The following is a 27,193-nucleotide window of genomic DNA, read 5'->3' on the forward strand; positions in this document are numbered from 1 at the left end:
CAGAGTGTTTCCAGAGCGGCCAGCCTGAAATGCAGGTGTCAGGGACAGACGCGGAAGGAGATTTTTACAACAAAGTTCTAAAGCTTAGTGATATATCAGATATATCAGATTGTAGGTGTGTGTTTTTTTACCCTTCGCATTAATATTTTGCTGTGTTTGTTGCATTTCTGTCGCGTTTCGCTTGATTGTAAAATATGTCGATGGAGAGTGGATGTGACAATCATATGTTGTCAATATTCAGTGTTTTATCGTTCATGCAATGACATGCAATGGGGATAGGTTGATTGGCAACACTAAATGGTTCCTAGTGTGTGAATGTGAGTGTGAATGTTGTCTGTCTATTTGTGTTGGCCCTGCGATGAGGTGGCAAGTTGTTCAGGGTGTACCCAGCCTTCCGCCCGTGTGCAGCTGAGATAGGCTCCAGCGCCCCCTGTGACCCCGAAAGGAACAAGCGATGGAAAATGGAACTTATTGTTAACTTATTGTTACTCTAACAATCTACAAGGTTAATATAGGTTGCTTCTCTTTCTTCCCCTCCATTTTTCTGCATTATTTGTATCTGTAGTTATCATTACATAATTGTATTGTTGCATTTGAACAACTGTATTGTTGATAATTGAGGTAAATTATTGGTATTGTTCATTATCAATAGCGCTATTTCTATTGGTATTTGTATTGCTCCATTTGTAGTGTAATAATGCTCATTGTCATTTCTGTATTATTTATTTCGCTAACTGCTTCTTTGCTATCACTTTTACCATCATATTTGTACATATCGTATTTGCTGATGCTGCTCCATTGTTGTTGTTATTGTTGTGTTTGCTGCTGTTGTTTTTGTCTCGGTCTTATCCCCCCTCTTGTCCCCACAATTTCCCCCTCGGTCTTCCTTTTTTTCCTCTTTCTATTCCCTCCTGCTCCGGCCCGGCTGCACCAAATGATAATATGAATACATTTAATAAAGTCAAATACAAATAAGGCAACAAGAGAAGTATCCTACACTTCTCTTTTGTAAAGTAAATCTGAACAGCCGATATGGGCATCTACATCAACTATATGATTTGCCGGAGAAGCTGGACAGGACAAAAAACAAAACAAATAGCGATAGAAAATGGATGGATGGATGGATAGATAGTTAATACTGTAAATCCATCCATCCATCAATTTTCTACCGCTTATTTCCCTTCGGGGTCGCTGGAGCCTATCTCAGCTACAATCGGGCGGAAGGCGGGGTACACCCTGGACAAGACGTCACCTCATCACAGGGCCAACACAGATAGAGAGACAACATTCACACTAACATTCACACACTAGGGCCAATTTTAGTGTTGCCAATCAACCTATCCCCAGGTGCATGTCTTTGGAGGTGGGAGGAAGCCGGAGTACCCGGAGGGAACCCACGCAGTCACGGGGAGGACATGCAAACTACACACAGAAAGATCCCGAGCGCAGGATCGAACCCAGGACCTCCGTATTGTGAGGCAGACGCACTAACCACTCCTCCACCGTGCTGCCCCTACTGTAAATCCAACATTCTTTATCTGATTTTTAGGAACACTCCTATAACATTTGACATAGAATGTACATGAAAATAAAGACTGTAAATCCCACATTCATTATCTGATTTTTAGGAACATTCCGATAACATTTGACATAGAATGTACATGAAAATAAAGACTGTATATCCCACATTCTTTATTTTCATATACATTCTATGTAAAATTTTATAATAGTGTTCCTAAAAATCAGATATACCGGGCCCCAGACAAATTGTTTTCTTTCAAAATAATTGCCCAGGCCTGTTCTAGGATAAAGTGGCTGTAAAAATGCACGCTCTGATTGGCTGTTTAGTATCCAATTAGAACGCTTGTTACTAGAAATGTCCGATAATATCAGACTGCCGATATTATCGGCCGATAAATGCTTTAAAATTTAATATCGGAAATTATCGGTATCGGTTTCAAAAAGTAAAATGTATGACTTTTTAAAACACCGCTGTATGGAGTGGTACACGGACTTAGGGAGAAGTACAGAGCAGTTGCGTCTCCCAGTCATACTTGCCAACCCTCACCATTTTTCCCGAATTTCAGTGCCCCTCCCGAAAATCTCCCGGGGCAACCATTCTCCCGATTTCCACCCAGACAACAATATTGGGGGCGTGCCTTAAAAGGCACTGCATTTGCGTGCCGGCCCAATCACATAATACCTACAGCTTCTCACACACACAAGTGAATGCAAGGCATACTTGGTCAATAGCCATACAGGTCACACTGAGGGTGCCCGTATAAACAATTTTAACACTGTTACAAATATGCGCCACACTGTGAACCCACACCAAACAAGAATGACAAAACACATTTCAGGAGAACATCCGCACCGCAACACAACAGAACAAATACCCAGAACCCCTTGCAGCACTAACTCTTCCGGGACGCTACAATATACACCCCCGCTACCCCCTACTCCCCCCACCTCATATATATATATATATATATATATATATATATACACAATCAGAATCAGAAATACTTTATTAATCTCCGAGGGGAAATTAAAATTTAGAGGTTATTTTGAATATTTCTACCTCTGCACTTTTTTCCAAAACTGTGAATGTTACAGAATATAAGTGTGACTTATTTTGTTATACTGTCAAGCAGTGTTGGCGTTAACGCACTTTTTGTGTCTTTTTACGCATTGAAATCAGAAAGGACGCAGATTTTTTTTTTTTTTACCATTCGCGGCCCACAGCTAATGTTTTAAAAGGCCCACGGCACGTTCTAAAAATACTATTAAAATAAACAAAAACATAACAAAAGTGAAATAAAAAAGCTTAAAGGTGAAATGTAATTTAGAAAAAGTTGCAATGTTGACGAATAAAACAAAGCAGTTTTTTTTTTTCTTTCAAACTGTTATTGCTCAAAACATAATATTGAATCAAAATCAATGTTATTATAAATTATTGACCTATCCAAGGTTCCGATTACGTCACATCAAATATTCCACTTTGAAAAATATTTTTGGTGGAAGATTTTGCATATTTTGTGTGTTTGCCATAAAAAAACAGTTTTGTTTGACAAAAAAGGGCGGAAAACAAACAAACAAAAAAACAACATAAAAAAAACTAAAACATTTTTAAATGAGGGATAGATCTGAAGTTGATGTAGACACCAGAGATTTAAGCGTTAAATATAAAATGTATGTATGCCCTGGCACACCATTATCATCATTTCATGACCGAAGCAAAACACTTTTTACACTTTTATACTGAAATAAATACACCTACAACTTATTAAATAAAAACATAGAAAAAACTACCAGCAGCGGTAAAGTTTAGATCCATGAAGGAAAGAAGAAAGTGAATGAATGTTTATAACTGAATACATTTACATATGCAAACAAATTTGTCTTCTTTTTTTATTATTTCTTTTAATGAATTAAGTAACGTTTATGACAACCTTTTTCCAGAACACAATATAGAATGTGAGATATAACAGGACAATGCATACGTTTATCATTTCTTTTCAAAACGCTTACAAAAAAGTGGGACCCCAAAAATTTACTGTGGGACCCCATGTTTATGACTTGATGGGGTCCATAGGACCCCATTTTGAAAATTCCTAGCACCAACACTGCTGTCAACAGAGGAGAAAAAATGCTTTATTTAAATAAATATATTATTTTTAAAGCAAGTTCAAGTATCATTGGCAAATTTTCACCTAATCCCGGCCTTGGCGTGCTGCCCGCCTTGGCATGCATTTATATGTCCTCTTTTTGGGATTTCAGATTATGGTCAGCCTATATTATTACAAACCCCGTTTCCATATGAGTTGGGAAATTGTGTTAGATGTAAATATAAACGGAATACAATGATTTGCAAATCCTTTTCAACCCATATTCAATTGAATGCACTACAAAGACAAGATATTTGATGTTCAAACTCATAAACTTTTTTTTTTTTTTGCAAATAATAATTAACTTAGAATTTCATGGCTGCAACACGTGCCAAAGTAGTTGGGAAAGGGCATGTTCACCACTGTGTTACATGGCCTTTCCTTTTAACAACAATCAGTAAACGTTTGGGAACTGAGGAGACACATTTTTTAAGCTTGTCAGGTGGAATTATTTCCCATTCTTGCTTGATGTACAGCTTAAGTTGTTCAACAGTCCGGGGTTCTCCGTTGTGGTATTTTAGGCTTCATAATGCGCCACACATTTTCAATGGGAGACAGGTCTGGACTACAGACAGGCCAGTCTAGTACCCGCACTCTTTTACTATGAAGCCACGTTGATGTAACACGTGGCTTGGCATTGTCTTGCTGAAATAAGCAGGGGCGTCTATGGTAACGTTGCTTGGATGGCAACATATGTTGCTCCAAAACCTGTATGTACCTTTCAGCATCAATGGAGCCTTCACAGATGTGTAAGTTACCCATGTCTTGGGGCACTAATACACCCCCATACCATCACAGATGCTGGCTTTTCAACTTTGCGTCGATAACAATCCGGATGGTTCTTTTCCTCTTTGGTCCGGAGGACACGACGTCCACAGTTTCCAAAAACAATTTGAAATGTGGACTCGTCAGACCACAGAACACTTTTCCACTTTGCATCAGTCCATCTTAGATGAGCTCAGGCCCAGCGAAGCCGACGGCGTTTCTGGGTGTTGTTGATAAACGGTTTTCGCCTTGCATAGGAGAGTTTTAACTTGCACTTACAGATGTAGCGACCAACTGTAGTTACTGACAGTGGGTTTCTGAAGTGTTCCTGAGCCCATGTGGTGATATCCTTTACACACTGATGTCGCTTGTTGATGCAGTACAGCCTGAGGGATCGAAGGTCACGGGCTTAGCTGCTTACGTGCAGTGATTTCTCCAGATTCTCTGAACCCTTTGATGATATTACGGACCGTAGATGGTGAAATCCCTAAATTCCTTGCAATAGCTGGTTGAGAAAGGTTTTTCTTAAACTGTTCAACAATTTGCTCACGCATTTGTTGACAAAGTGGTGACCCTCGCCCCATCCTTGTTTGTGAATGACTGAGCATTTCATGGAATCTACTTTCATACCCAATCATGGCACCCACCTGTTCCCAATTTGCCTGTTCACCTGTGGGATGTTCCAAATAAGTGTTTGATGAGCATTCCTCAACTTTATCCGTATTTATTGGACCTTTCCCAACTTCTTTGTCACGTGTTGCTGGCATCAAATTCTAAAGTTAATGATTATTTGCAACAAAAAAAAAAAAGTTTATCAGTTTGAACATCAAATATGTTGTCTTTGTAGCATATTCAACTGAATATGGGTTGAAAATGATTTGCAAATCATTGTATTCCGTTTATATTTACATCTAACACAATTTCCCAACTCATATGGAAACGGGGTTTGTACTTTGTCTCTCGGACAGTTAAAGAGTCTTCCTCACCTGTCACAGAACAAACAGGTGACGTGTGGACTGCCGTCATGATCCTCCATCCACTGCCATTGCGCTTCGTCGTCACCGAAGTCGTCATCGCCGTCCGACAGCTCAGGCATGTCCTCCACATCAGCACCGGCATCTGTACTCACAACACCAATGCTGTTAGTTACCACCTTTAACGTTAATACGTGGCCGGTTACACGTCGCGCAGTACAAAACATTGACTTAAAAGGCTTATAAGTTTGATTAATTATGTTAAAAATATATATTAAGTCGCGTTATCTCCTATTTTATCCACTCTTTGAATGAACTCACGTGTGTCTGCGCGCTCCGCCATGATGCTTGTCTTGTTTTCCAGAATACCTCCGGTCGGCGTTTGATGACGTCACCAGGTGGCGCTTCCAAAACACTACCACAAGATGTCGCTAAAACACAACAAAATAAGAGGTGGACGCTAAAAGCAAATTTCTTCCCCCTCCCCTTTTTCAGTATAATATTTTAGCATTAATTTCGAAATATTTCACTTGGTGTAATGTTCCCACGGTTCATATTTAATGTATTATTGTAAGACTTTGTAATCATGGCTTTGATTGATCCTGCACAAAGCGATGAGGTTTTTTTGATTGATTGATTGAAACTTTTATTAGTAAATTGCACAGTTCAGTACATATTCCGTACAATTGACCACTAAATGGTAACACCCGAATAAGTTTTTCAACTTGTTTAAGTTGGGGTCCACGTAAATCAATTCATGGTACCTTCAAGGTACTCAAAACGCTTTGACACTATTTCCACATACACTCATTCACACACTGATGGCCCTAACCACGACCCATCAGGAGCAAGGGTGAAGTGTCTTGCTCAAGGACACAACGGACGTGACGAGGTTGGTAGAAGGTGGGGATCGAACCAAGAACCCTCAGGTTGTGCGCCACGCCTTCCCCAAGGAAGGATATATATACTGTATATATATGAAAACATTGGAACAAGCTTGTATTTCTTTGAATCCCCATAAACTGCAATTATTACATGTGTCTTGTATTGCATTTTGTTGTATTAAAGTTTAGTACCACACACACACACTAGGTGTGGTGAAATTACCCTCTGCATTTGACCCAATGGGAGGTGAGGGGAGCAGTGAGCAGCAGCGGTGGCCGCGCTCAGGAATCATTTAGGGGATTTAACCCCCCCAATTCCAACCCTTGATGCGGAGTGCCAAGCAAGTAGGTAACGGGTCCCATTTTTATAGTCTTTGGTATGACTCTGGATTTGGTATTGATGTCTGCAATGATGTTTATTACCCAAAGAGATGTATGTGAAAATTAAATTTGACTTTCCAAGAAAATATAATTCAGTCCAAAAATAAATAACAGTTGACCATCATTACATTCTTGTTTATTTAAACTATGACTTACTGGAAAAAAACAAAATATATCCAAAAAGGTGAAAAATGTGAAATTAAACACAATTAAAACCAAGCAAGGATTAGGAAAACTTGTCTCAGCTTGAAACAATCCTTCCATTTTCCTCGATGGGTCGCAGGTGAGCTGGAGTCCATTCCAGTTGACTTTCTGTGACTTGGTTGCCGCTCAATCAGCAGTTTTTCGGGGTTTTTTTTAAGTTCCAAAGTCCCATATAGTAAATGCAATGTTTTATTTTAAAAAAAGGCAGGAGACGAGAGCTTATGCACCATTGGGTCCTGCACACATTACAGTGACTTAAGGACACTCAAAAGCGGTTTAATCACAGAAAGCTGGTTCAGATCAGTGGTACCCAACACCGTGCATGTAAAAACCAGCAAATACGTTAGGACTAGGTTCACATAAACGACCAAATTCACAAGCATTGCCAGTTGTTGCAATAACTCAGTACCAAACATACCTCTGCCATGGCTCGTGTTTACTTATCAGTAACATCTGTGTGTTCAATCCGTGTCTGATCAAAAGTAGTCGTACCAACAGCTTTGTTTTGTTTTGTTTGTAGAGAATTTGTTTGAAGTTCTGAAGGAGCTTCTGTTGATTGAGGTAGAGGAGTCTCTGTGTGCGTCGAATACGGTGTAGTCTTCATCGCTACAGTGGTAAAAGGGACAACTGTTCCACCAACAGTAGCGTTAACAGGAACAGGAAGTGAAGTGGTAAGCTGTACATTTTGATGAAGAGTTTTTTCGCTGGATGGATGGATCACAGTTGGGGGATGAGAAAGTCTTTGGAAAGGTTGGAACTTGCCTTGGACTGCGACTTGTTTGGGTAGAGAAAGCCGTCTGATAAACTGGTTGTCTACGGATTGATAATAGATATTTGTCCTGCTTACTCTTGATGAATCAGAGCGTCCCTTATTCTGGTTTTGGAACTTCACATTTCTAGAGCCAGAGTTCGGTTGCTTTCTGTCCGACCAAGGCCTGAAACGGCGGACATGGGAGTATCCCCTTCCTTTAGACTTCCTATCACTGATAAAAACTGTTTGAGCGGACATCTGGTTGCCCACAGTTAGCCCTTTGACTATGGAGCTCACCTTGTTGCTGACAGGTTTGGCGAGTCTAGCATAGGGTCTGGTGTTGGACTGGGATGCACTGCCGTGTGAGTAAACACCAACCGGAGCTTTCTGCTTCTCAGAACGACGTGGGGCAAACTGACCTGCACCAATTACAGAATAGGAACCTAATCTAGGAAACTGGTTATTAGAAAACGAGGCCTGTTTCCGACCAGGTGGGTTGAAGCTGGATTGAAATAGTTGACCTTTTGGGACCTTCCTTGAAAATGTGCGAGGATGAACAGTTTCGGATTCACTTTTAGCGTTGTTAATGCCGCTAATTTGCTGGCGTGGCATCCTGTGACCCAATGTCAGTCTACTTAAACCAAAAGGCCACGGTTCACGTTCAGGGGGGTCACTGCGGAAGTCCACATCGACCTGTCCTGACTGGTTATGCAGCAGGTCACCTACACAAACACAATAAATCATTTCAATACAACCTATAGGCTGCTATTTAGTTAATCAAGAATTACCTTTATGTGTGATTCTGCAGTTCACATGACCGACCAGGAGGAACCAAAAACAGAGCGCAAAGAACCTGCAGAATGAACACAAGAGTAAGCAATAAACACCAAGTAAAACAACTTTATAGTCTTGTTTACCTCATTAAATCTACAGGAGCCATTTTCTATGCAGTTGTAGCAGCGCTGAACATACTCACATTTAAACCACACGGAAACTCCCTCAACTGTTCTTCATTTGGACTGATTGCCTTGGTTACTATGGCAACCACCTTTGACCGCAAGTCTTTGAAGGTAACAACAGGGGAAAAAAACGAGACTGCGGTAATATTTCTAGCTGTGTGAGTTGATTACATATTTGTGCTCTTATTGTTGAACATATTGTTTTGATGTCGTTAGTGGGGCAATCTCTTTGAAAAACCCCAAAACAGTTTGTTTATAAGCTTTTTGCAACTGTTCTCTGGAAAATGAAAATATAAATGTTTTTGTTTTTTTACTTAAACAATGTACATCCTGTGAGAAAGGTGCCCAAAGTGCGGCCCAGTCGTCATTTCAAATTCTATTGCTCCCCCAACAGATGCTCTACAAATGAAATTAAACATTAGATGTAACCAAGGAGGATTGGGCCATTTTAAAAATAGAAAAAAAAACTTAAATGTTTGAACAAGATATCACACTGACAATAACAACTATTGCAATATATTAAACAGCTTTGCATATATTCTTGTATTAAACTGGAGTGGTTTTAGTGTGTTAAAATATGTAATCATTGGGGTTTGTTTGTCTTTTAGTTAGCAACATAACTTAACATGTTTTGGACAGACTTTTTTTACGAAAATGTAAACAATGAGATTAAAAAAAAAACATTTTGGGACCGATCTGAATAATTTTAACTACATTACAAATCTCAATTTCTGCTATATGGATGCTTGTCCCCGCCTCCACCCACAGGGGCAAAGAGAGTGGATGACTGACAAGAGGGTTTACTCTTGATCCAGTCTCCATTACTGTCAGGACTTTTCTTTGCAGTCAGAGTGCTTTTCTAGTTCATTAAGAGGCCCATGGTTAGAATGTGTTGCAGATTTGAGCGTGTCAGTTTCCAAATGCAAAGTAAACAACGCCATTGCATAATTTTGACTGGCTAAAGAAAAAAAAAAATTGACCTTCTCAGAATCTCATTGTGGCAAATAAAACAACTTTTTTTGCATTCTGACACACAGACAACAAAGTTAAGCAGTTGTAATGTTTTATTAGAGCTTACTGTGTTTGTAGGAGGCATTATCATATATTTAATTAGATATGGATAGACTCCAGCACCCCCCGCCACCCCGAGAAGGACAAGCAGTAGAAAATAGATGGATGGATAACAACAATTACATTTTCTTGTTTGTTGTATTTTCTGTTCATTTGACAAGACTTGGGAGCAATTTGAGAAACGTTGCAGGTGAAGTTAAACATTTGGCCACAAGAGGGCGCCACAACACAAGAGTTATGAGTTTATCCTACTGAAAGCCACTACTACCGACCACGCAGTCTGATAGTTTATATATCAATGATGAAATCTTAACATTATAACACATGCCAATACGGCCGGGTTAACTTATAAAGTGACATTTTAAATTTGCCGCTAAACTTCCGGTTCGAAACGCCTCTGAGGATGACGTATGCGTGTGACGTAGCCCGGCGAACACGGGTATGCCTTCCACATTGAAGCCGATACGAAAAAGCTCTGTTTTCATTTCATAATTCCACAGTATTCTGGACATCTGTGTTCGTGAATCTGTTTCAATCATGTTCATTGCATTATGGAGAAGGAAGCCGAGCAAGCAAAGAAGAAAGTTGTCGGTGCGAAATGGACGTATTTTTCGAACGTAGTCAGCCACAACAGTACACAGCCGGCGCTTCTTTGTTTACATTCCCGAAAGATGCAGTCAAGATGGAAGAACTCGGATAACAGAGACTCTAACCAGGAGGACTTTTGATTTGGATACACAGACGCCTGTAGAGAACTGGGACAACACAGACTCTTACCAGGATTACTTTGATTTGGATGACAAAGACGCAGACGTGCTACTGTGAGTATGCAGCTTTGGCTTTTTTTTGCGTATGTACGTAACTTTTTTAAAATATATAAGCTTTATGAACCTTGGGTTAGGTGAACGGTCTTTTGGGCTGAGTGATTGTGTGTGTTGATCATGTGTTTGAATTGTATTGGCGTGTTCTATGGAGCTAGGAGCTAGCAGAGGAGCTAGGAGCTAGCATAACACGTACCGTACGTGCGCGTCACGTACGTAACTTTTTAAAAATATATAAGCTTTATGAACCTTGGGTTAGGTGAACGGTCTTTTGGGTTGAGTGATTGTGTGTGTTGATCGGGTGTTTGAATTGTATTGGCGTGTTCTATGGAGCTAGGAGCTAGCAGAGGAGCTAGGAGCTAGCATAACAAACACGCAGGTGTTATTATGCAGGATTAATTTGTGGCATATTAAATATAAGCCTGGTTGTGTTGTGGCTAATAGAGTATATATATGTCTTGTGTTTATTTACTGTTGTAGTCATTCCCAGCTGAATATCAGGTACCGTGAGTATGCAGCCTTGGCTGCTAAACATTCGATAACTTGACCGTATGTGCGCGTCACGTACGTAACTTTTTAAAAATATATAAGCTTTATGAACCTTGGGTTAGGTAAACGGTCTTTTGGGCTGAGTGATTGTGTGTGTTGATCAGGTGTTTGAATTGTATTGGCGTGTTCTATGGAGCTAGGAGCTAGCAGAGGAGCTAGGAGCTAGCATAACAAACACGCAGGTGTTTTTATGCAGGATTAATTTGTGGCATATTAAATATAAGCCTGGTTGTGTTGTGGCTAATAGAGTATATATATGTCTTGTGTTTATTTACTGTTGTAGTCATTCCCAGCTGAATATCAGGTCACCCCCGGCTCTCACAGCATCTTCCCTATCTGAATAGCTTCAACTCCCCACTAGTCCTTCACTTGCACTTTACTCATCCACAAATCTTTCATCCTCGCTCAAATTAATGGGGAAATTGTCGCTTTTTCGGTCCGAATCTCTCTCACTTCATGCGGCCATCATTGTAAACAATAGGGAACTTTGCGTATATGTTCAACTGACTACGTCACGCTACTTCCGGTAGGTGCAAGCCTTTTTTTTATCAGATACCAAAAGTTGCAATCTTTATCGTCGTTGTTCTATACTAAATCCTTTCAGCAAAAATATGGCAATATCGCGAAATGATCAAGTATGACACATAGAATAGATCTGCTATCCCCGTTTAAATAAAAAAAATTCATTTCAGTAGGCCTTTAAGGCTCATACAAATATTTTTTTAATAAGTGCGGTACAGTAGTAGAAAACATACAATTCAAAATGTTATTTTCACATGATGCTTTGCACAAAATTCACATGACCAGACAAAACAAAAACAAGAGTTGGATGTCGACCCACCTTTTTATATTTAACCAACACAATAATAATACACTTGCATGTACAAATGGCAACATTTAAGGCATTGTATGAAGAATATATTGTGAAAAATGTAGAAGAAAGTGGGTTTATATCCCTCATTTGAATATTTCACAGCAGAAAAGCCAGACAATTCTTTTGACATGAGGATGAAATGACCCTGAGCAGTATGTCGCCAACGTAATAAAACTAATCTCACCTAAGAGTTACTTTTTATCACTTTCACTTCCCAGAGCGCTGATGGCTTTGTTCTCCAGGACCTCGACCTTCTGCTCGGGGCGCAGCAGAGTATTTGACACCATCGCTTTGGCCACTGCTTGGATGGGGATGGACATGGACGTGGAGGAAATCGCGCTGACGGCACCAAAGAACTTCCTTGCCAGCCACTCGCTAGGACGAACCTCCTGACGGTCAACCAGCAAAACCCTGTTGGAAGCAACAGGAGGACAGCCGATGATTATGTTACCTATATACTTCTGATGGGTAAGTTGCAGTGTTGCATGTCATACTATTGTACAGTCATAGCTGTAAAGCAGGGGTCACCAACCTTTTTGAAACCAAGAGCTACTTCTTGGGTACTGATTAATGCGAAGGACTACCAGTTTGATACACACTTAAATAAATTGCCAGAAATAGCCAATTTGCTCAATTTACCTTTAACTCTATGTTATTATTAATAATTAATTATATTTATCTTTGTGGAAACACTGATCATCTTAATGATTTCTCACAATAAATATATATAGAAACAGTTAAATATTAATATGCTACACTTTATTTTTATATTTTCTCTAAGTGCACATTTTTCAAATTGAACATTTTCAAATGATCACTTCTAAGACAGTCTTGTGAAATCACAATATCCAATTTTAACTAGCTAGCCACTAACATTTTTTAACAAATCATGAATTACTTTGCACCATGTTTGTACAAATAATAAATCATGTAAAATACGAAAGTCAACTGTCAAATTTTTAAATAAATCATGACACACTTTGAACTGGACACCAAATCTGTTTCTTTGTCAGTTAATGAAGACCAAGTTTTTAAAATATTTTCTTGGATTTTCAAATTCTATTTGAGTTTTGTCTCTCTTAGAATTAAAAATGTCGAGCAAAGCGAAACCAGCTTGCTAGTAAATAAATCAAATATAAAAAATAGAGGCAGCTCTCTGTTAAGTGCTGCTATTTGAGCTATTTTTAGAACAGGCCAGCGGGCTACTCATCTGGGGCCGTACTTATCAAGCTTCTTAGAGTGCCATTTTACACTTAAGTCCTGAGAATTTGCGAAATTTAGTCCTACTCTCAAACTTAAGAATAAAAGCTTTTTATCAACGTTCTTAAGTCTAAGAATCACTCCTACTCTCCACGATATTTAAGAGACCTTCAGAGGTGTCTTAAGTGGTTAGGAGTTGCCAGCAGGGGATGGCACTGAGGCGAGAGAGACGTGCGCGAACGTTCAGGAAACGGAACAATGTTTGTTTTTTTTTGATGACGAGCAGCTGATCAAACGGTATCGTTTAGACAGAGCGGATATTATTTTTGTCACAGATTTAATACTTTTCGATTCCTTGTTGATTTCTGCATGTGTCTGCAGTGGGCTAGTATATATAGAGCCACCCACACCAGTTTCAAATTATTTGCCTAATTAATGAATTGGAAAGAAAATGTTATGACAGTAGCGTATGTGTGTGGCCGTGAGGTGAGTGACGTCAGTGAGTGTGTGGGCGAGAGAAGAGAGGGAGCGGTAGCGTGAGTGCCGGCGGGGACTAGTTTGTTTTGTATTATTTTGTAGTTTATTGTCAAAATATACACTCCCATTGTCCACTTAAATATTTCCAAGATATTTCTTTATTCTTAGACAACGGATTCCCTTCCGTGATTAGTCATTTCTATGGACACAGAAATGACGTCACCTAAAATTCCGTTTACGGCACATAGTAATGTCGTAATTCAGCTCTGAGTGTGACACTTAAGATTCAGTCCTACACTTCGCTGAAAGTGTGAGTAAGACGCTTGATAACTAACTTTTAAGTGCAGCTTTCAGCGAAGAATTTATTTACTCTTAAGTCAACTCTTAGCAGACTTCTTAGGAGTCATTCTAAGAAGCTTGATAAGTACGGCCCCTGGTCCTTACGGGCGACCTGGTGCCCGTGGGCACCGCGTTGGTGACCCCTGCTGTAAACAATAGCCACATGCAATTGTTACAATACATATTTATGAATGGCGGCCTTTCTTTAAGAGTGTTTGTGTCCATTTTGTGTTGAGCTGTTTTAAAAGCATGTTTAATAAACAAACATTTGCAAAAATCAAACAAACTGTCCACTGTCCATTTGCGATTAATGACTTTTGACCCGACCTCGGATAAGCGGAAGAAGATGGATGGATGGATGGATGGATGGATGGATGGATTATAATTTAACTATGGACAAAATGTGATCTATCACGATTAAAGGTTTGACAGCCCTAGTAATAACACAAATATTTGTCTTTAAATATATGTCATGTTTTTTACAAAACCCTGAAACATAGCAGTGCTTTTTAACCATAAGGCCCATTTTCAGGCCGCAAGCGCCCCCTAGACTGCTGTCAAAAAACATCTGCTTCTCAGCTGTAGTCCATAGAGCAGTGGTTCTTAACCTGGGTTTGGTGAGTCGGCCTCAGGGGTTTGGCGGAGGTCAAGACACACCCGACTCATCGTGTAAATACAAACTTCTCCCTATCGGCGTATTACGGATACGGCAACAGCTGACTGATTTGCAGGTGTGTAATTTGTTGTGAGTTCATGCACTGTGTTGGTTTTGTTCTATGAACAAGGTGATGTTCATGCACGGTTCATTTTATGCAGCAGTAAAAAAACATGGTAACACTTTAGTATGGGGAACATATTCACCATTAATTAGTTGCTTATTAACATGCGCATTAGTAACATATTGGCTCTTAACTAGTCATTATTAAGTACTTATTAATGCCTTATTCGGCATGGCCTTATTATAACCCCGACCCTAACCAAATAACTCTAAATTAAGTCTTTATTACTTACAATATGTTCCCCTAGTGTCCAAAAAACTCTAAATTAAGTATTTGTTACTTAGAATATGTTCCCCATACTAAAGTGTTACCAAAAACATATAACTTTGTCTTGAATTTGAAAATTTTATTTTTCACTAAAGAAGGGTTCGGTGAATGCGCATATGAAACTGGTGGGGTTCGGTACCTCCAACAAGGTTAAGAACCACTGCCATAGAGGTACTCGGTTGTAATACCCTTTTCCACCACTTGTGGCAGTAATGGTAATATCAAACAAACAGAAGAAGTCTGGAGATAAAAAGTCATAGAGAAGTTTCTTAAGAGCAAAAAAATAGGACTTAAGTGGTGAACCTGTATTTTAATCCATCCATCCATCCATTTTCTACCGCTTGTCCCTTTTTGGGGTCGCTGGAGCCTATTTTAGCTGTATTCGGGCGGTAGGCGGGGTACACCCTGGACAAGTCGATTTGCACTTAAATTAAGAAACATAGTTTTCATTATCTATTATCAATTTAGTTTATTATTTTGGCACTACAAAATTGTATGTAAATCTTATTTTTCGTCAGGTATTATTTTCTCAGTCTTTTCTCATGTATTTGATTAGGATTTATTTTTCTCACCAGCCTGACCTAAGCCTAAGGTTTATGTGTTGAATACATAATCTTTGTGATTAACACATGGTTTCACATTATTGGACAAGATTGTAAACTGTAACTAGTTGGTTATATATAACTATTGAATATGCACCCCCCGCGACCCTAAAAAGGGACAAGCGGTAGAAAATAGATGGAAGGATGGATTAAAATCAAGAGTAAGATTACTAATTTAGTTTAAATATTTAAGTGGGCCCCGGGCCCCTTTTGTAGTGGAAAATTCGGGCCCCAAGGTCAAAAAGGTTAAGAACCCCTGCATGACATTAAAGCTTCATTTATTGCTGCTAATAGGTTCCAAGCCTGCATCGTAGTAAAGACATTTCTGCAAAGTAGGAATTATTCATGATAAATCTAATTTGCATAGCTAGAACATTGAAAAAAACCTCTTAAAACTTTTACATAAAGGCGGGACTTGATGCTGCCATTGAGGCTGAGCCAATCAGTGGCCACGATACTGAAGAGTGCGCTCTGATTGGGTTGGTCTAGTCCAGGGGTGTCAAACGTACGACCCGATGAGTTTGCTAAGTATAAAAATTCACCTGAACTTTTTTAATGAAAGAAACAGCTGTTCTAAATGTGTCCACTGGATGTCGCAATAGCAATTCTTTGTATCTTTGTAGATGATGCTACATATGTACAAAAAATAAATAATCACACATATTGCAAAAGAAGGGACTTTTGCAAAAACAATTACTGAAATAAATACATTCTAACTATACTAATAATACATATGTTTCTTAAATAAACTGTCAATAAAATTAAAGTGCAAATAAAAATACAGCTTTAGTCATACTTTTTGCGCTTAAGAAACTTCTCTATGACTTTAGCTACAGATTCCTTCTGTTTGTTTTGAGCTCGACATTACTGGATGGATGTGTGGTGGAAAAGTGTATTACAACCGTGCGGACCCCAGCTGAGAAACAGATATTTTTTTCGCCGTCCCTCTGGGGGGCGATATCAGCCCAACATTGGTTAAGAAACACTGGTTTAAAAAACATGATGTATTCACTCAGTGCTAACTTACCCAGGTCTGTAAATGGCATATCTGTCAAAATCCAGTGCCTGTATTTCCGCTTCCACTTCTCCCTGGAAGGAAACCCGTTATTTTTAGGAATGCACAAATAATGACAATATTTGATGAGAAAGAAAGAGATCATGGAGAGAGATGATAAGATTATTTCTGCCTAAATGTGCACCACCTTCACTTTGAGGTAGAGGAAGCTGCTGTTTTTATCAGCGCCTCTGGAAGACTCCAGATGAAATTGTGCGCAGCCTCCAGCTTTCGCCAGCTCAGCAGATTTGACAACATAGTCATGGTCTACTCGGATGAATCCTGCCTGGAACCAGAAAGACACAAAATGAGCAATAATTGTAATTATTAATAAATGCAGTTTGGCAGTATATTTAACGATTTTAGGACCCAAACTTTTTATTTTATATATAAATGATATTTGTGAGGTTTCGAAAACTTTACAGTACGTATTATTCGCAAACGTTACAAATTTATACTCTTCAGGAGATGACTTGAAAAACTTAGGCGATAATATTGAAGAGGAAATGGTTGAACTAAAATTGTGGTTTGATTTAAATAAATTATCTTTAAATTTGGAAAAGACTAAATGTATGGTATTCAGTAAAAAAAAAAAAAGGTAGAGGTTTAATATTAATAAGTTATCATTAAATGATAAGAAAACGAAATTTATGGTGTTTAGTAAAATTAAATCAAGTGGAAATTGATAGAGTATATGAAACTAAATTCTTGGTAATAATAATTGATCATAAATTATGTTGGAAACCGCAGATTGAATATATAAAGGGAAAAATATCCAAATCCATTGCTATTCTTTATAAAGTAAGGACACATGCTGAATAAGAAATGTCTGCATATGTTATATTATTCTTTTATTTTTCCATATTTAACAAATTGTGTTGAGGTTTGGGGAAATGTTTATAAAACAAACATAGACCCAATAATTAAACTTCAAAAAAGAGTAATTAGAATAATACCAATCCATTATTTATAAGTTCTAATGTGTTAAAATGTTCAGATATTGTGTTTTTAAAAAGCAATGGAAATTATGTTTCGAGTAAAGAACAACAGCCTTCCGGCTTGTATTCTTAGGTTATTTAAATTAAGAGGAGAAAACTATACTTTACGGGGGATATTGATTTTTGAAATATGTCAAGTAAGAAGGAATATACGTAAAATACAAATGTATTTCAGTTTTAGGAGTTAAATGGTGGAACAAGCTCAGTGATGAGTTGAAGACATGTAGTTCTTTGTCAAGGTTTAAGAAAGCCTTGAAAGGTGAAATAATTGAAAATGATAAAATATAGTAACAATTACTTTCATTCCATTGATTTTTTGAACGTTGATGTTCCAGGTAATTTAATTTTCAGTGAAGGTATAGGATAGGCAAATATAAGCTTTGGCTGCAGCCTATTCCTATTTCGGTCATTCTTTTTCTTTTCTTTTTGTGTGTATGTGTATGATTGTTGAATATGTATAATCTGTACTGTTAAACTGATCACACAAAATGGTTGATGGTTGACCGAAATAAACTTATTTAAATGTCAATGTCAAAGAAGTTAGTTTATCCATAAACAATGTGAAAATTGAGAAGGTGTTTGAAATCAGATTTCTTGGGGTCATGAAAAGTTGACATGAAAAGCTCATACAGTATATTGCATGTGAAAAATATGGTATCTAAAAGCGTATTTATTTTGAACAAGGTTAAATACAGTCTCCCGTATAATACAATGAGAATGTTATATTGCTCAATTATTCTACCTTATTTCAATTATTGTGCAGAAATATGGGGAAATACATATCACAGCAACATAATGCCTTTATTTCTTTCACAGAAAAGAGCAATTTGTATTATTTTTAAAGAAGAATATAGAGACCACACAAATCCACTCTTCTTTAGGTCAGGATTAGGGATGTCCGATAATGGCTTTTTGCCGATATCCGATATTCCGATATTGTCCAACTCTTAATTACCGATACCGATATCAACCGATACCGATATATACAGTCGTGGAATTAACACATTATTATGCTTAATTTGGACAATCAGGTATGGTGAAGATAAGGTCCTTTTTAAAAAAAATTATAAAATAAAATAAGATAAACAAATTAAAAACATTTTCTTGAATAAAAAAGAAAGTAAAACAATATAAAAACAGTTACATAGAAACTAGTAATTAATGAAAATGAGTAAAATTAACTGTTAAAGGTTAGTACTATTAGTGGACCAGCAGCACGCACAATCATGTGTGCTTACGGACTGTATCCCTTGCAGACTGTATTGATATATATTGATATATAATGTAGGAACCAGAATATTAATAACAGAAAGAAACAACCCTTTTGTGTGAATGAGTGTGAATGGGGGAGGGAGGTTTTTTGGGTTGGTGTACTAATTGTAAGTGTATCTTGTTTTTTTATGTTGATTTAATAAAAAAAAACCAAAACGATACCGATAATAAAAAAACGATACCGATAATTTAAGATATTACATTTTTGAGCATTTATCGGCCGATAATATCGTCAGGCCGATATTATCGGACATCTCTAGTCAGGATTATTCAAACTAAAAGACATTGTATAATTGCATACTCTATTATATGGCTGCAACAACTAATCGATTAAATCGATTAAAATCGATTATTGAAATAGTTTCCGATTAATTTAGTCATCGATTCGTTGGATCTATGCTATGCGCAGTTTTTTTTTGGTTTTTTTCTATTAAATTGTTGTTGTTGTTTTTTTTGAATAAACCTTTATTTACAAACTGCAACATTTACAAACAGCTGAAAAACAATAATCAAAATAAGTTTGGTGCCAGTATGCTGTTTTTTTTCAATAAAATACTGGATAGGATAGAAATGTAGTTTGTCTCTTTTATCTAGGGATGATGTTTGATAAGGAATTATCGAGTTCGAGCCTATTATCAAATCCTCTTATCGAACCGATTCCTTATCGATTCTCTTATCGAGTCCAGATAGGTTGTTGTGTATGGAAAAAAACACACAATATTTGGTTTAACAAAAGCTCACTTTTATTATATAATAAAAAAATAAAATGTAATAAATAAATAAATATTGACTGTTACCCACCTAAAAAAATAAAATAAAATAAATAAATATTGACTGTTGTTACCCAAAGTATATTAAGTGGGATTTTTCAGAGAAACAAATATATACAGTAACACAAAAACAACCTGTCTCCGTGATCACTATAGGTGTATAAATAATAATATAGTGTTAAATAAAATCAGTACCTTGGGCACAAAACTGAAAATAATACAGCTCTCCAAAAAGTGCACTTCTGCTGCTATTTGACATAACTGTTTGTTATGATGCTTTGACATTTTTGCACTTTATTGAAAGAAAATTCTATGAAGAGAAAAGTTGTTTGCAAATGTGGTTACAATGCTAAAAAATGAAAAGTTAAAGCTAAAAAAAGAAATACACTTTATTGAGTTAACATTATTTCTTTATAGAGGGAAATATGTGATGTTATGAGCTAGGGAATATAACAACTACACTACCCAGCATGCAACGGGAGTGACGAGCATGCGCGGTAGCCCCGAAAAGTGTTGCATGTTGCCACGCTGTGAAAGTAAACGTCAAGAACTCAGCCAACACGCCTCGTCTGCATTATTTATAATTAGACGGACAACACATCTACAGTGTGATTTTGTTTTGTTTACAAGGAGAGAAAAACAAAAGTTAAAAAAGGGAGATATGTTGTATGTATATGTATGTGCTGCGGTTGCTTTAAAACGTTGCGACAGCTGCCGTAAAGGAGGTGCGTTGCTAGCCTGGTTGCTATGTTTCCGGTTGGTCATAAAAGTGTTCGTCATGTGTTTTTACCCTGCTCAAATCTCTCAGTAAAGTTATTCGATGGATTATAGCTTTTGTTTTGAACTTTATTACACCTTGGAGCGCTTTTTCCCGTCCATTGTTTTCCTGCTTTCCCTATCTGCGCCTAATGACTGGGGATTCGAATAAAGAATCAACTCTTTTTCTTTACTATAGTGGTCTCGATAACGGGTACCGGTTCTCAAAAAGGGATTCGAGTCCGAGGACTCGGTTCTTTTCTTATCAAACAACCGGGAAAACCGGTTTCGAGTATCATCCCTACTTTTATCCGATTATTAATCGATTAATCGAAGTAATAATCGACAGATTAATCGATTATCAAATTAATCGTTAGTTGCAGCCCTACTCTATTAGTGATGTTTAAAGGTAAAAATAAAGTTCTTCCTAAGGACTTATAAAAGTTATTCGTGTTCACGTCTGAAGATGAGAATCACAGAAGGACGTATGACTTTAAACATCCAAGAGCGTGAACAAATTTGAAACAAATGTGCTCGTCTGTTGCTGCTGTGAAAGCATGGAATTCTCTAAAGAAAGACTTATAAAGTTGCAAGAATATTTTTTAACTTAAAAAGAGACAACTGGAATTATATCAAACTGATTTTTGATTTTGGGGGCAGCACGGTGGACACAGGGGTTAGTGCATGTGCCTCACAATACGAAGGTCCTGAGTTCAATCCCGGGCTCGGGAGTTTGCATGTTCTCCCCGTGACTGCGTGGGTTCCCTCCGGGTACTCCGGCTTCCTCCCACCTCCAAAGACATGCACCTGGGGATAGGTTGATTGGCAACACTAAATTGGCCCTAGTGTGTGAATGTGAGTGTGAATGTTGTCTGTCTATCTGTGTTTGCCCCTGTGATGAGGTGGTGACTTGTCCAGGGTGTACCCCGCCTTCCGCCCGAATGCAGCTGAGACAGGCTCCAGCACCCCCCCGCGACCCCGAACGGGACAAGAGGTAGAAAATGGATGATTTTTTATTTTGATTGGACGTGTCATTGTGAAAATGCTTAAAGGAAAATTAAAAAGTATGTTGGAGTTCGGGTGTTGGTGGAGGGAACAGTGATAAAGTAATCTAAAAACAATTTGTGTTAAAAAAGGGGGCAGATAAATATAAGAATATTATTCTTCCATCTGCTCCTTTCTGATCATGGAAATGTATAAAAAAAACAATGAAAGTGTGAACTAGAGATGTCCGATAATGGCTTTTTTGCCGATATCCGATATTGTCCAACTCTTAATTACCGATTCCGATATCAACCGATACCGATATATACAGTCGTGGAATTAACACATTATTATGCCTAATTTTGTTGTGATGCCCCGCTGGATGCATTAAACAATGTAACAAGGTTTTCCAAAGTAAATCAACTTATGTTATGGAAAAAAATGCCAACATGGCACTGCCATATTTATTATTGAAGTCACAAAGTGCATTATTTTTTTTAACATGCCTCAAAACAGCAGCTTGGAATTTGGGACATGCTCTCCCTGAGAGAGCATGAGGAGGTGGGCAAGGTTGAGGTGGGAGGGGTAGGGGGTAGCGTGGGGTCTATATTGTAGCGTCCCGGAAGAGTTAGTGCTGCAAGGGGTTCTGGGCATTTGTACTGTTGTGTTTATGTTGTGTTACGGTGCGGATGTTCTCCCGAAATGTGTTTGTCATTCTTGTTTGGTGTGGGTTCACAGTGTGGCACATATTTGTAACAGTGTTAAAGTTGTTTATACGTCCACCCTCAGTGTGACCTGTATGGCTGTTGACCAAGTATGCCTTGCATTCACTTGTGTGTGTGAAAAGCCGTAGATATTATGTGTTTGGGCCGGCACGCAAAGGAATTGCCTTCAAGGTTTATTGGCGCTCTGTACTTCTCCCTACGACCGTGTACACAGCGGCGTTTTAAAAAGTCATAAATTTTACTTTTTGAAACCGATACCGATCATTTCCGATATTACATTTTAAAGCGTTTATCGTCCGATAATATCGGCAGTCCGATATTATCGGACATCCCTAGTGTGAACTGTACGTGGCTTGTATATATGCATTTTCATGAAAGGAATACAAAGAAATGATGATGATGAACTCACAGCCCCGGCTTTGGCCCTGGTCGTTCCCAAGCAGCAGTAGCCAACATCATGACCCTGGAAAGCAGCAGCGTAATCATCGAGCTTCTCAAAGTCCACCACTTCTTGGACCTGAAGACGGAAATGTGACAAAGTGAAGAAAATAGCAGACATTATCCACGCCCACCGCAACAAAGATTGCCGGTTGGTCAACTGACCAGATTTTCGTATGCTTTGTCCTCAAAGGAGAGCTGTCTCCTCCCAATGAGGGTGATCTTGGAGAAGATGTTGCGCTTTAGCAAGTCTTGAAGCAACACCTTGCCAGTTTCCCCAGAGGCTCCCAGGATGAAGCAGCTCTTATTCTGCTGCCTGAAATTGTCCTCCAAGTTTTTTATGTCTGCTGTGGCCATTCTGTGTGCCAAAACAAAATGGTTACCATGCAATGTGCATCTTTAGCTGTGGTTAATCAATGACATCCAAAATCTGATTTTTTGTTTGTTTGTTATGATTGTTTATTGATTCACAATTTTCTAAAACACATGTATCGAGTACGTGGGTATTGCCAAGACCAATGCAGAGGGAGCCGAATTGTAGATAAGTATTGTTTTGGTCAGGGCGAGCAAACACATCCTAAAGATTTGTCTGCTCAATTGATCATAAATGTGCCTTGCAGAGCGGAGAGCTTCTCCTAGATGTTATCTAATTCGCAATTCAATTTAGAAAATGCCAAAGTCTGAGAGGCCACAGCTCTGCTCCAACCATTCATTCCAACAGGCAGCCTTTGGAATCCTTGAACAGCTGCCGTCGTCTTCCGAAATTGTCGAAAGTGCTGGCTGTCCAGAGTCGGGACCCGGGGTGGACCGCTCGCCTGTGCATCGGTTGGGGACATCTCTGTGCTGCTGACCCGTCTCCGTTCGGGATGGTCTCCTGCTGGCCCCACTATGGACTGGACTCTCACTATTATGTTAGATCCACTATGGACTGGACTTTCACAATATTATACTAGACCCACTCAACGTCCATTGCATCCGGTCTCCCCTAGAGAGAGGGGGGGGGTCACCCACATCTGGGGTCCTCTCCAAGGTTTCTCATAGTCATTCATATTGACATCCCACTGGGTTGTGAGTTTTTCCTTGCCCTTATGTGGGCTCTGAACCGAGGATGTCGTTGTGGCTTGTGCAGCCCTTTGAGATACTTGTGATTTAGGGCTATATAAATAAACATTTATTGATTGATTGATCAATAGACAGTTCAAAAGAGATACATTTCTTATTTTTAAGCAGTCTACTCTCTTACTCGTTGCACGCGTACAAGTCATACATCAGCAGCCAAGAGGGGCTTTTGTAAACTGTTTTCAAAATGTTTTATTCAGTATTGTCAAATTATTATTTTCTTATTCTTTCTTCTTGAATTTGGATTAATCACGATTAATTTGCTAAAATAGTTCGCCAGCGCTGTTTGTCGTCCACTACTTGTTTTCGATGTGCTAGTAGCGTTCTTTCTAGAAACCTGTTATGCTTTAAATATTTTCAAATTTGTTGCGCTTCAATAACAGAGTTAATCGCTGCAATATATGGACATTCCATTTGTTTTATCTAGTGCTGTCAAATGATACATTTTTAAAAAAACAGATTGATCACACTATTGTGGGCAGCCGAAGGCACACCTGTGCAAAAATCATACTGTTTAATCAGCGTCTTGATATGCCACACCTGTGAGGTGGGATGGATTATCTTGGCAAAGAAGAAATGCTCACTAACACAGATTTAGACATATTTGTGAACAATATCTGAGAGGAATAGGTGTTGTGTATACAGTAAAAGTTTTAGATCTTTAAATTCAACTCGTGAAAAAGGGGAGCAAAAACAAAAGTGTTGCCTTTATATTTTTGTTCAGAATATTGAAATTTTCAGATTCAACAAGTACTCGCGCCACAAAGCTCTGACAAAATTTGTCAAGATTACACTTGACATACAGTACAGGCCAAACGTTTGGACACACCTTCTCACTTCAATGTGTTTTCTTTATTTTTATGACTATTTACATTGTAGATTGTCACTGAAGGCATCAAAACTATGACACCTGTGTAGTGAAAACCCTTTCAGGTGACTACCTCTCGAAGCTCATCGAGAGAATGCCAAGAGTGTGCGAAAAAGTAATCAGAGCAAAGGGTGGCTATTTTGAAGAAACTAGAATATAAAACACGTTTTCAGTTATTTCACCTTTTTTTGTTAAGTACATAACTCCACATGTGTTCATTCATAGTTGTGATGCCTTCAGTGACAATCTACAATGTAAATAGTCATGAAAATAAAGAAAACACATTGAATGAGAAGGTGTGTCCAAACTTTTGGCCAGTACTGTACATCCCCTGCAAAACATCTACGGTGAATAAAGTGTTCCATGGAATTCCTATTATAGTACAAGTTATACATTTACATGTGAGTCTGCCAAATAATTCTTTCAAATGATCGATTGGCACACCGATTTTTTTGGACCCACTAAATGCCCAGTACGACCAGCCTTGATTCCTCAAATTGTCTGTCACTTTCAAAGCTAATTTCATGAATTTAATCAATTAAAAATACACTGTCACTGTTTTCTGTTTCTTTGTTTAGCAACACTTTCCAATAATACCACCCTTCTTAAAATGGGGTCAACATTAATAATAATAATAATAATAATAATAATAATAATACATTTTATTTGTAAAAAGCACTTTATATTGAGTAAACAATCTCAAAGTGCTACAGTGTATTAAAAAAATAAAATAAAAAGATAATAAAGAAATTAAAAAAAAAAAAAAAAACTAGAATAGCCAAATAGCTATAACTAATATGCATATATCTAAAAAAAAAAGAGGCTTTTTAAAAAAAAAAAAAAAAAAAGAAGGGCTGGGAACAAACTGGGAACAAATACAGCTTAACTTAAGAACGTTATTTAAAAAAGGTCACACCCTGAATCTTGAGCACCATTGACTTTGTATTAAAGAAGTTGACCAGAAAAGTGTGCATTTTCACCGTTTTAATATTACTTTCTTCATATTTATCACAGCAAAACAACATTACGTCACTGAAATCATCCATACAAGTCCTGTCTGATAATTCTGATTTAATGTAAATCAGTTAATTTCTAAAACTATACACACATCTACTAGTAAACGTGCCAAAAAATGTTGTTTGTAATATTTGTTAATTTATCAATGCAACATTAATAAGTGTGTGGACATTTATTGAAAAGTTTGACAACAAATAATGTATTTGCACCTGATTTAAATTTACCCCAGGCTTAAAGCTTGGTGAAGGACAATAATTAGGTTATTTCAGTGTAAAAATACAGTTAATACTGCTTGATGACAAATGTTAAACGTCCAAATGAAAGGGACAAGCGGTAGAAAATATATGGATGGACTTATAGCTGTTGACAACACAATACGCCCTGAGATCGGTAGGTTGTGAGTTCAAACCCCGGCCGAGTCATACCAAAGACTATAAAAATGGGACCCATTACCTCCCTGCTTGGCACTCAGCATCAAGGGTTGGAATTGGAGGTTAAATCACCAAAATGATTACTGAGCACGGCCACCCCTGCTCCTCACTGCTCCCCTCACCTCACAGGAGGTGGAACAGGGGACTCAACCCATTTTTTTTTTTTTACATAACTCATGTATTGGATCCAATTTAGTTTCCGGTGTATGAGTTTTCTCTTAAAACATATTTAATTACGTTCTGTTGTTAGGTTTGATGTTTGCTCGCAGCCTCGCCCCTTTCAGTGTACACTAATAATGTGTTTGTCGCTGACGTAACCACTTAGCTTTAGCAAACAACAAGACAATATCCGTATTTCCGGGTGTCGCGTTCATCGTTACCTGGTGATGTGAACTGGTTCAGGGTCGTCAAAATACTTAAGAAAAGCTGCGACGAAGACAACCGAGAGAGCTAAAAAGGTTGTTAGTTTTCCTAACGTGGCGCCTAGTAGTTTTAGATAAGACATTACATGGAGAGGAGCACTTCCTGGTTGCCCTGCGCCGGGCTCTTCCTGCGTCTCTGATTGGCGGATGAATGCGGAAGAGCGAGCTGTCACAGACAAGCGTTTTTTGTTTTATTTAATTTTATTTTATTTTTTAATTGAACAAACATACATTTATAATTCACACAAAGGTCAAGGCACTTTCAACACAAAGGAAAGAAAACAAAACAAACACAGATAGAGTAATAATACAACAAAAAATAAATACAAAAAATAAAATCACTTTAAATGTTTTTAACAAATATATCAATTTAAGGGCTTTTGTACTTTTAATCATTCTCCAAGATTTGATTGATAATTGTAACCCATTAAGCCAATTAGAAAACGCAGGCCTTATTTTAATTAACCGACATTTATGTAGACATTTTTTTGCCTGGAGCATAATAATGTTGACAAACATTTGTATGTTACAGTCGTTTATAAAAATACCGAATTTGATCTCTGCTATAGAGAATGGGGACATTTCCACACCCTTGTTCCCCAGCCAATCTCTGATCTCCTCCCAAAACACATTCCACAAACAGATGATTGACATCCTCTACAGCTCCACAGATATAACAGCCATCAACCTCCATGTTAAATTTAAGTTTCAAAAAATCCTTTGAAGGGTGTATTCCATTAATCATTTTAAATTGTATTTCTTTAATTTTGGGGA

The 27,193-nt window shown here is 38.1% G+C and overlaps 3 protein-coding genes across 4 annotated transcripts in view; all 3 read right to left on the reverse strand.

Annotated features, from left to right (window-relative positions):
* The window catches only part of prmt3 (protein arginine methyltransferase 3), a 119,626-nt gene extending 113,794 nt beyond the window's left edge, over positions 1-5,832 (reverse strand). Inside the window, exons 1-2 of the mRNA XM_062069393.1 lie at positions 5,729-5,832; positions 5,420-5,552 (exon numbers count right to left, since the gene is read on the reverse strand). Coding sequence (XP_061925377.1) covers positions 5,420-5,552; positions 5,729-5,750 — 155 coding nt within the window. The 5' untranslated portion in view covers positions 5,751-5,832. The remainder of the gene's footprint in view (positions 1-5,419; positions 5,553-5,728) is intronic.
* A 959-nt stretch (positions 5,833-6,791) lies between these two features.
* Positions 6,792-8,661, reverse strand: LOC133664625 (uncharacterized). 2 transcript variants are annotated; one of them, XM_062069424.1, is made up of 3 exons: positions 8,604-8,661; positions 8,416-8,480; positions 6,792-8,349 (listed from the first exon to the last, which is right to left on the reverse strand). In XM_062069424.1, coding segments are annotated over exons 1-3 (1,104 nt in total). In that variant the 5' UTR covers positions 8,606-8,661; the 3' UTR covers positions 6,792-7,312. The 2 variants fall into 2 exon arrangements, with proteins under 2 accessions (XP_061925408.1, XP_061925399.1); XM_062069415.1 differs by having other exon boundaries at positions 8,545-8,635.
* Positions 8,662-11,732: 3,071 nt separating this feature from the next.
* Positions 11,733-26,591, reverse strand: htatip2 (HIV-1 Tat interactive protein 2). Its single transcript, XM_062069437.1, has 6 exons — positions 26,378-26,591; positions 22,728-22,920; positions 22,534-22,641; positions 16,768-16,905; positions 16,593-16,654; positions 11,733-12,312 (listed from the first exon to the last, which is right to left on the reverse strand). The coding sequence occupies exons 1-6, from the start codon at positions 26,500-26,502 to the stop codon at positions 12,093-12,095; spliced, it is 846 nt and encodes a 281-aa protein (XP_061925421.1). The 5' UTR covers positions 26,503-26,591; the 3' UTR covers positions 11,733-12,092.
* Between the last annotated feature and the right edge of the window lie 602 nt (positions 26,592-27,193).

The sequence above is a fragment of the Entelurus aequoreus genome, linkage group LG02 (assembly GCF_033978785.1).
Source record: "Entelurus aequoreus isolate RoL-2023_Sb linkage group LG02, RoL_Eaeq_v1.1, whole genome shotgun sequence".
Classification (NCBI taxonomy): domain Eukaryota; kingdom Metazoa; phylum Chordata; class Actinopteri; order Syngnathiformes; family Syngnathidae; genus Entelurus; species Entelurus aequoreus.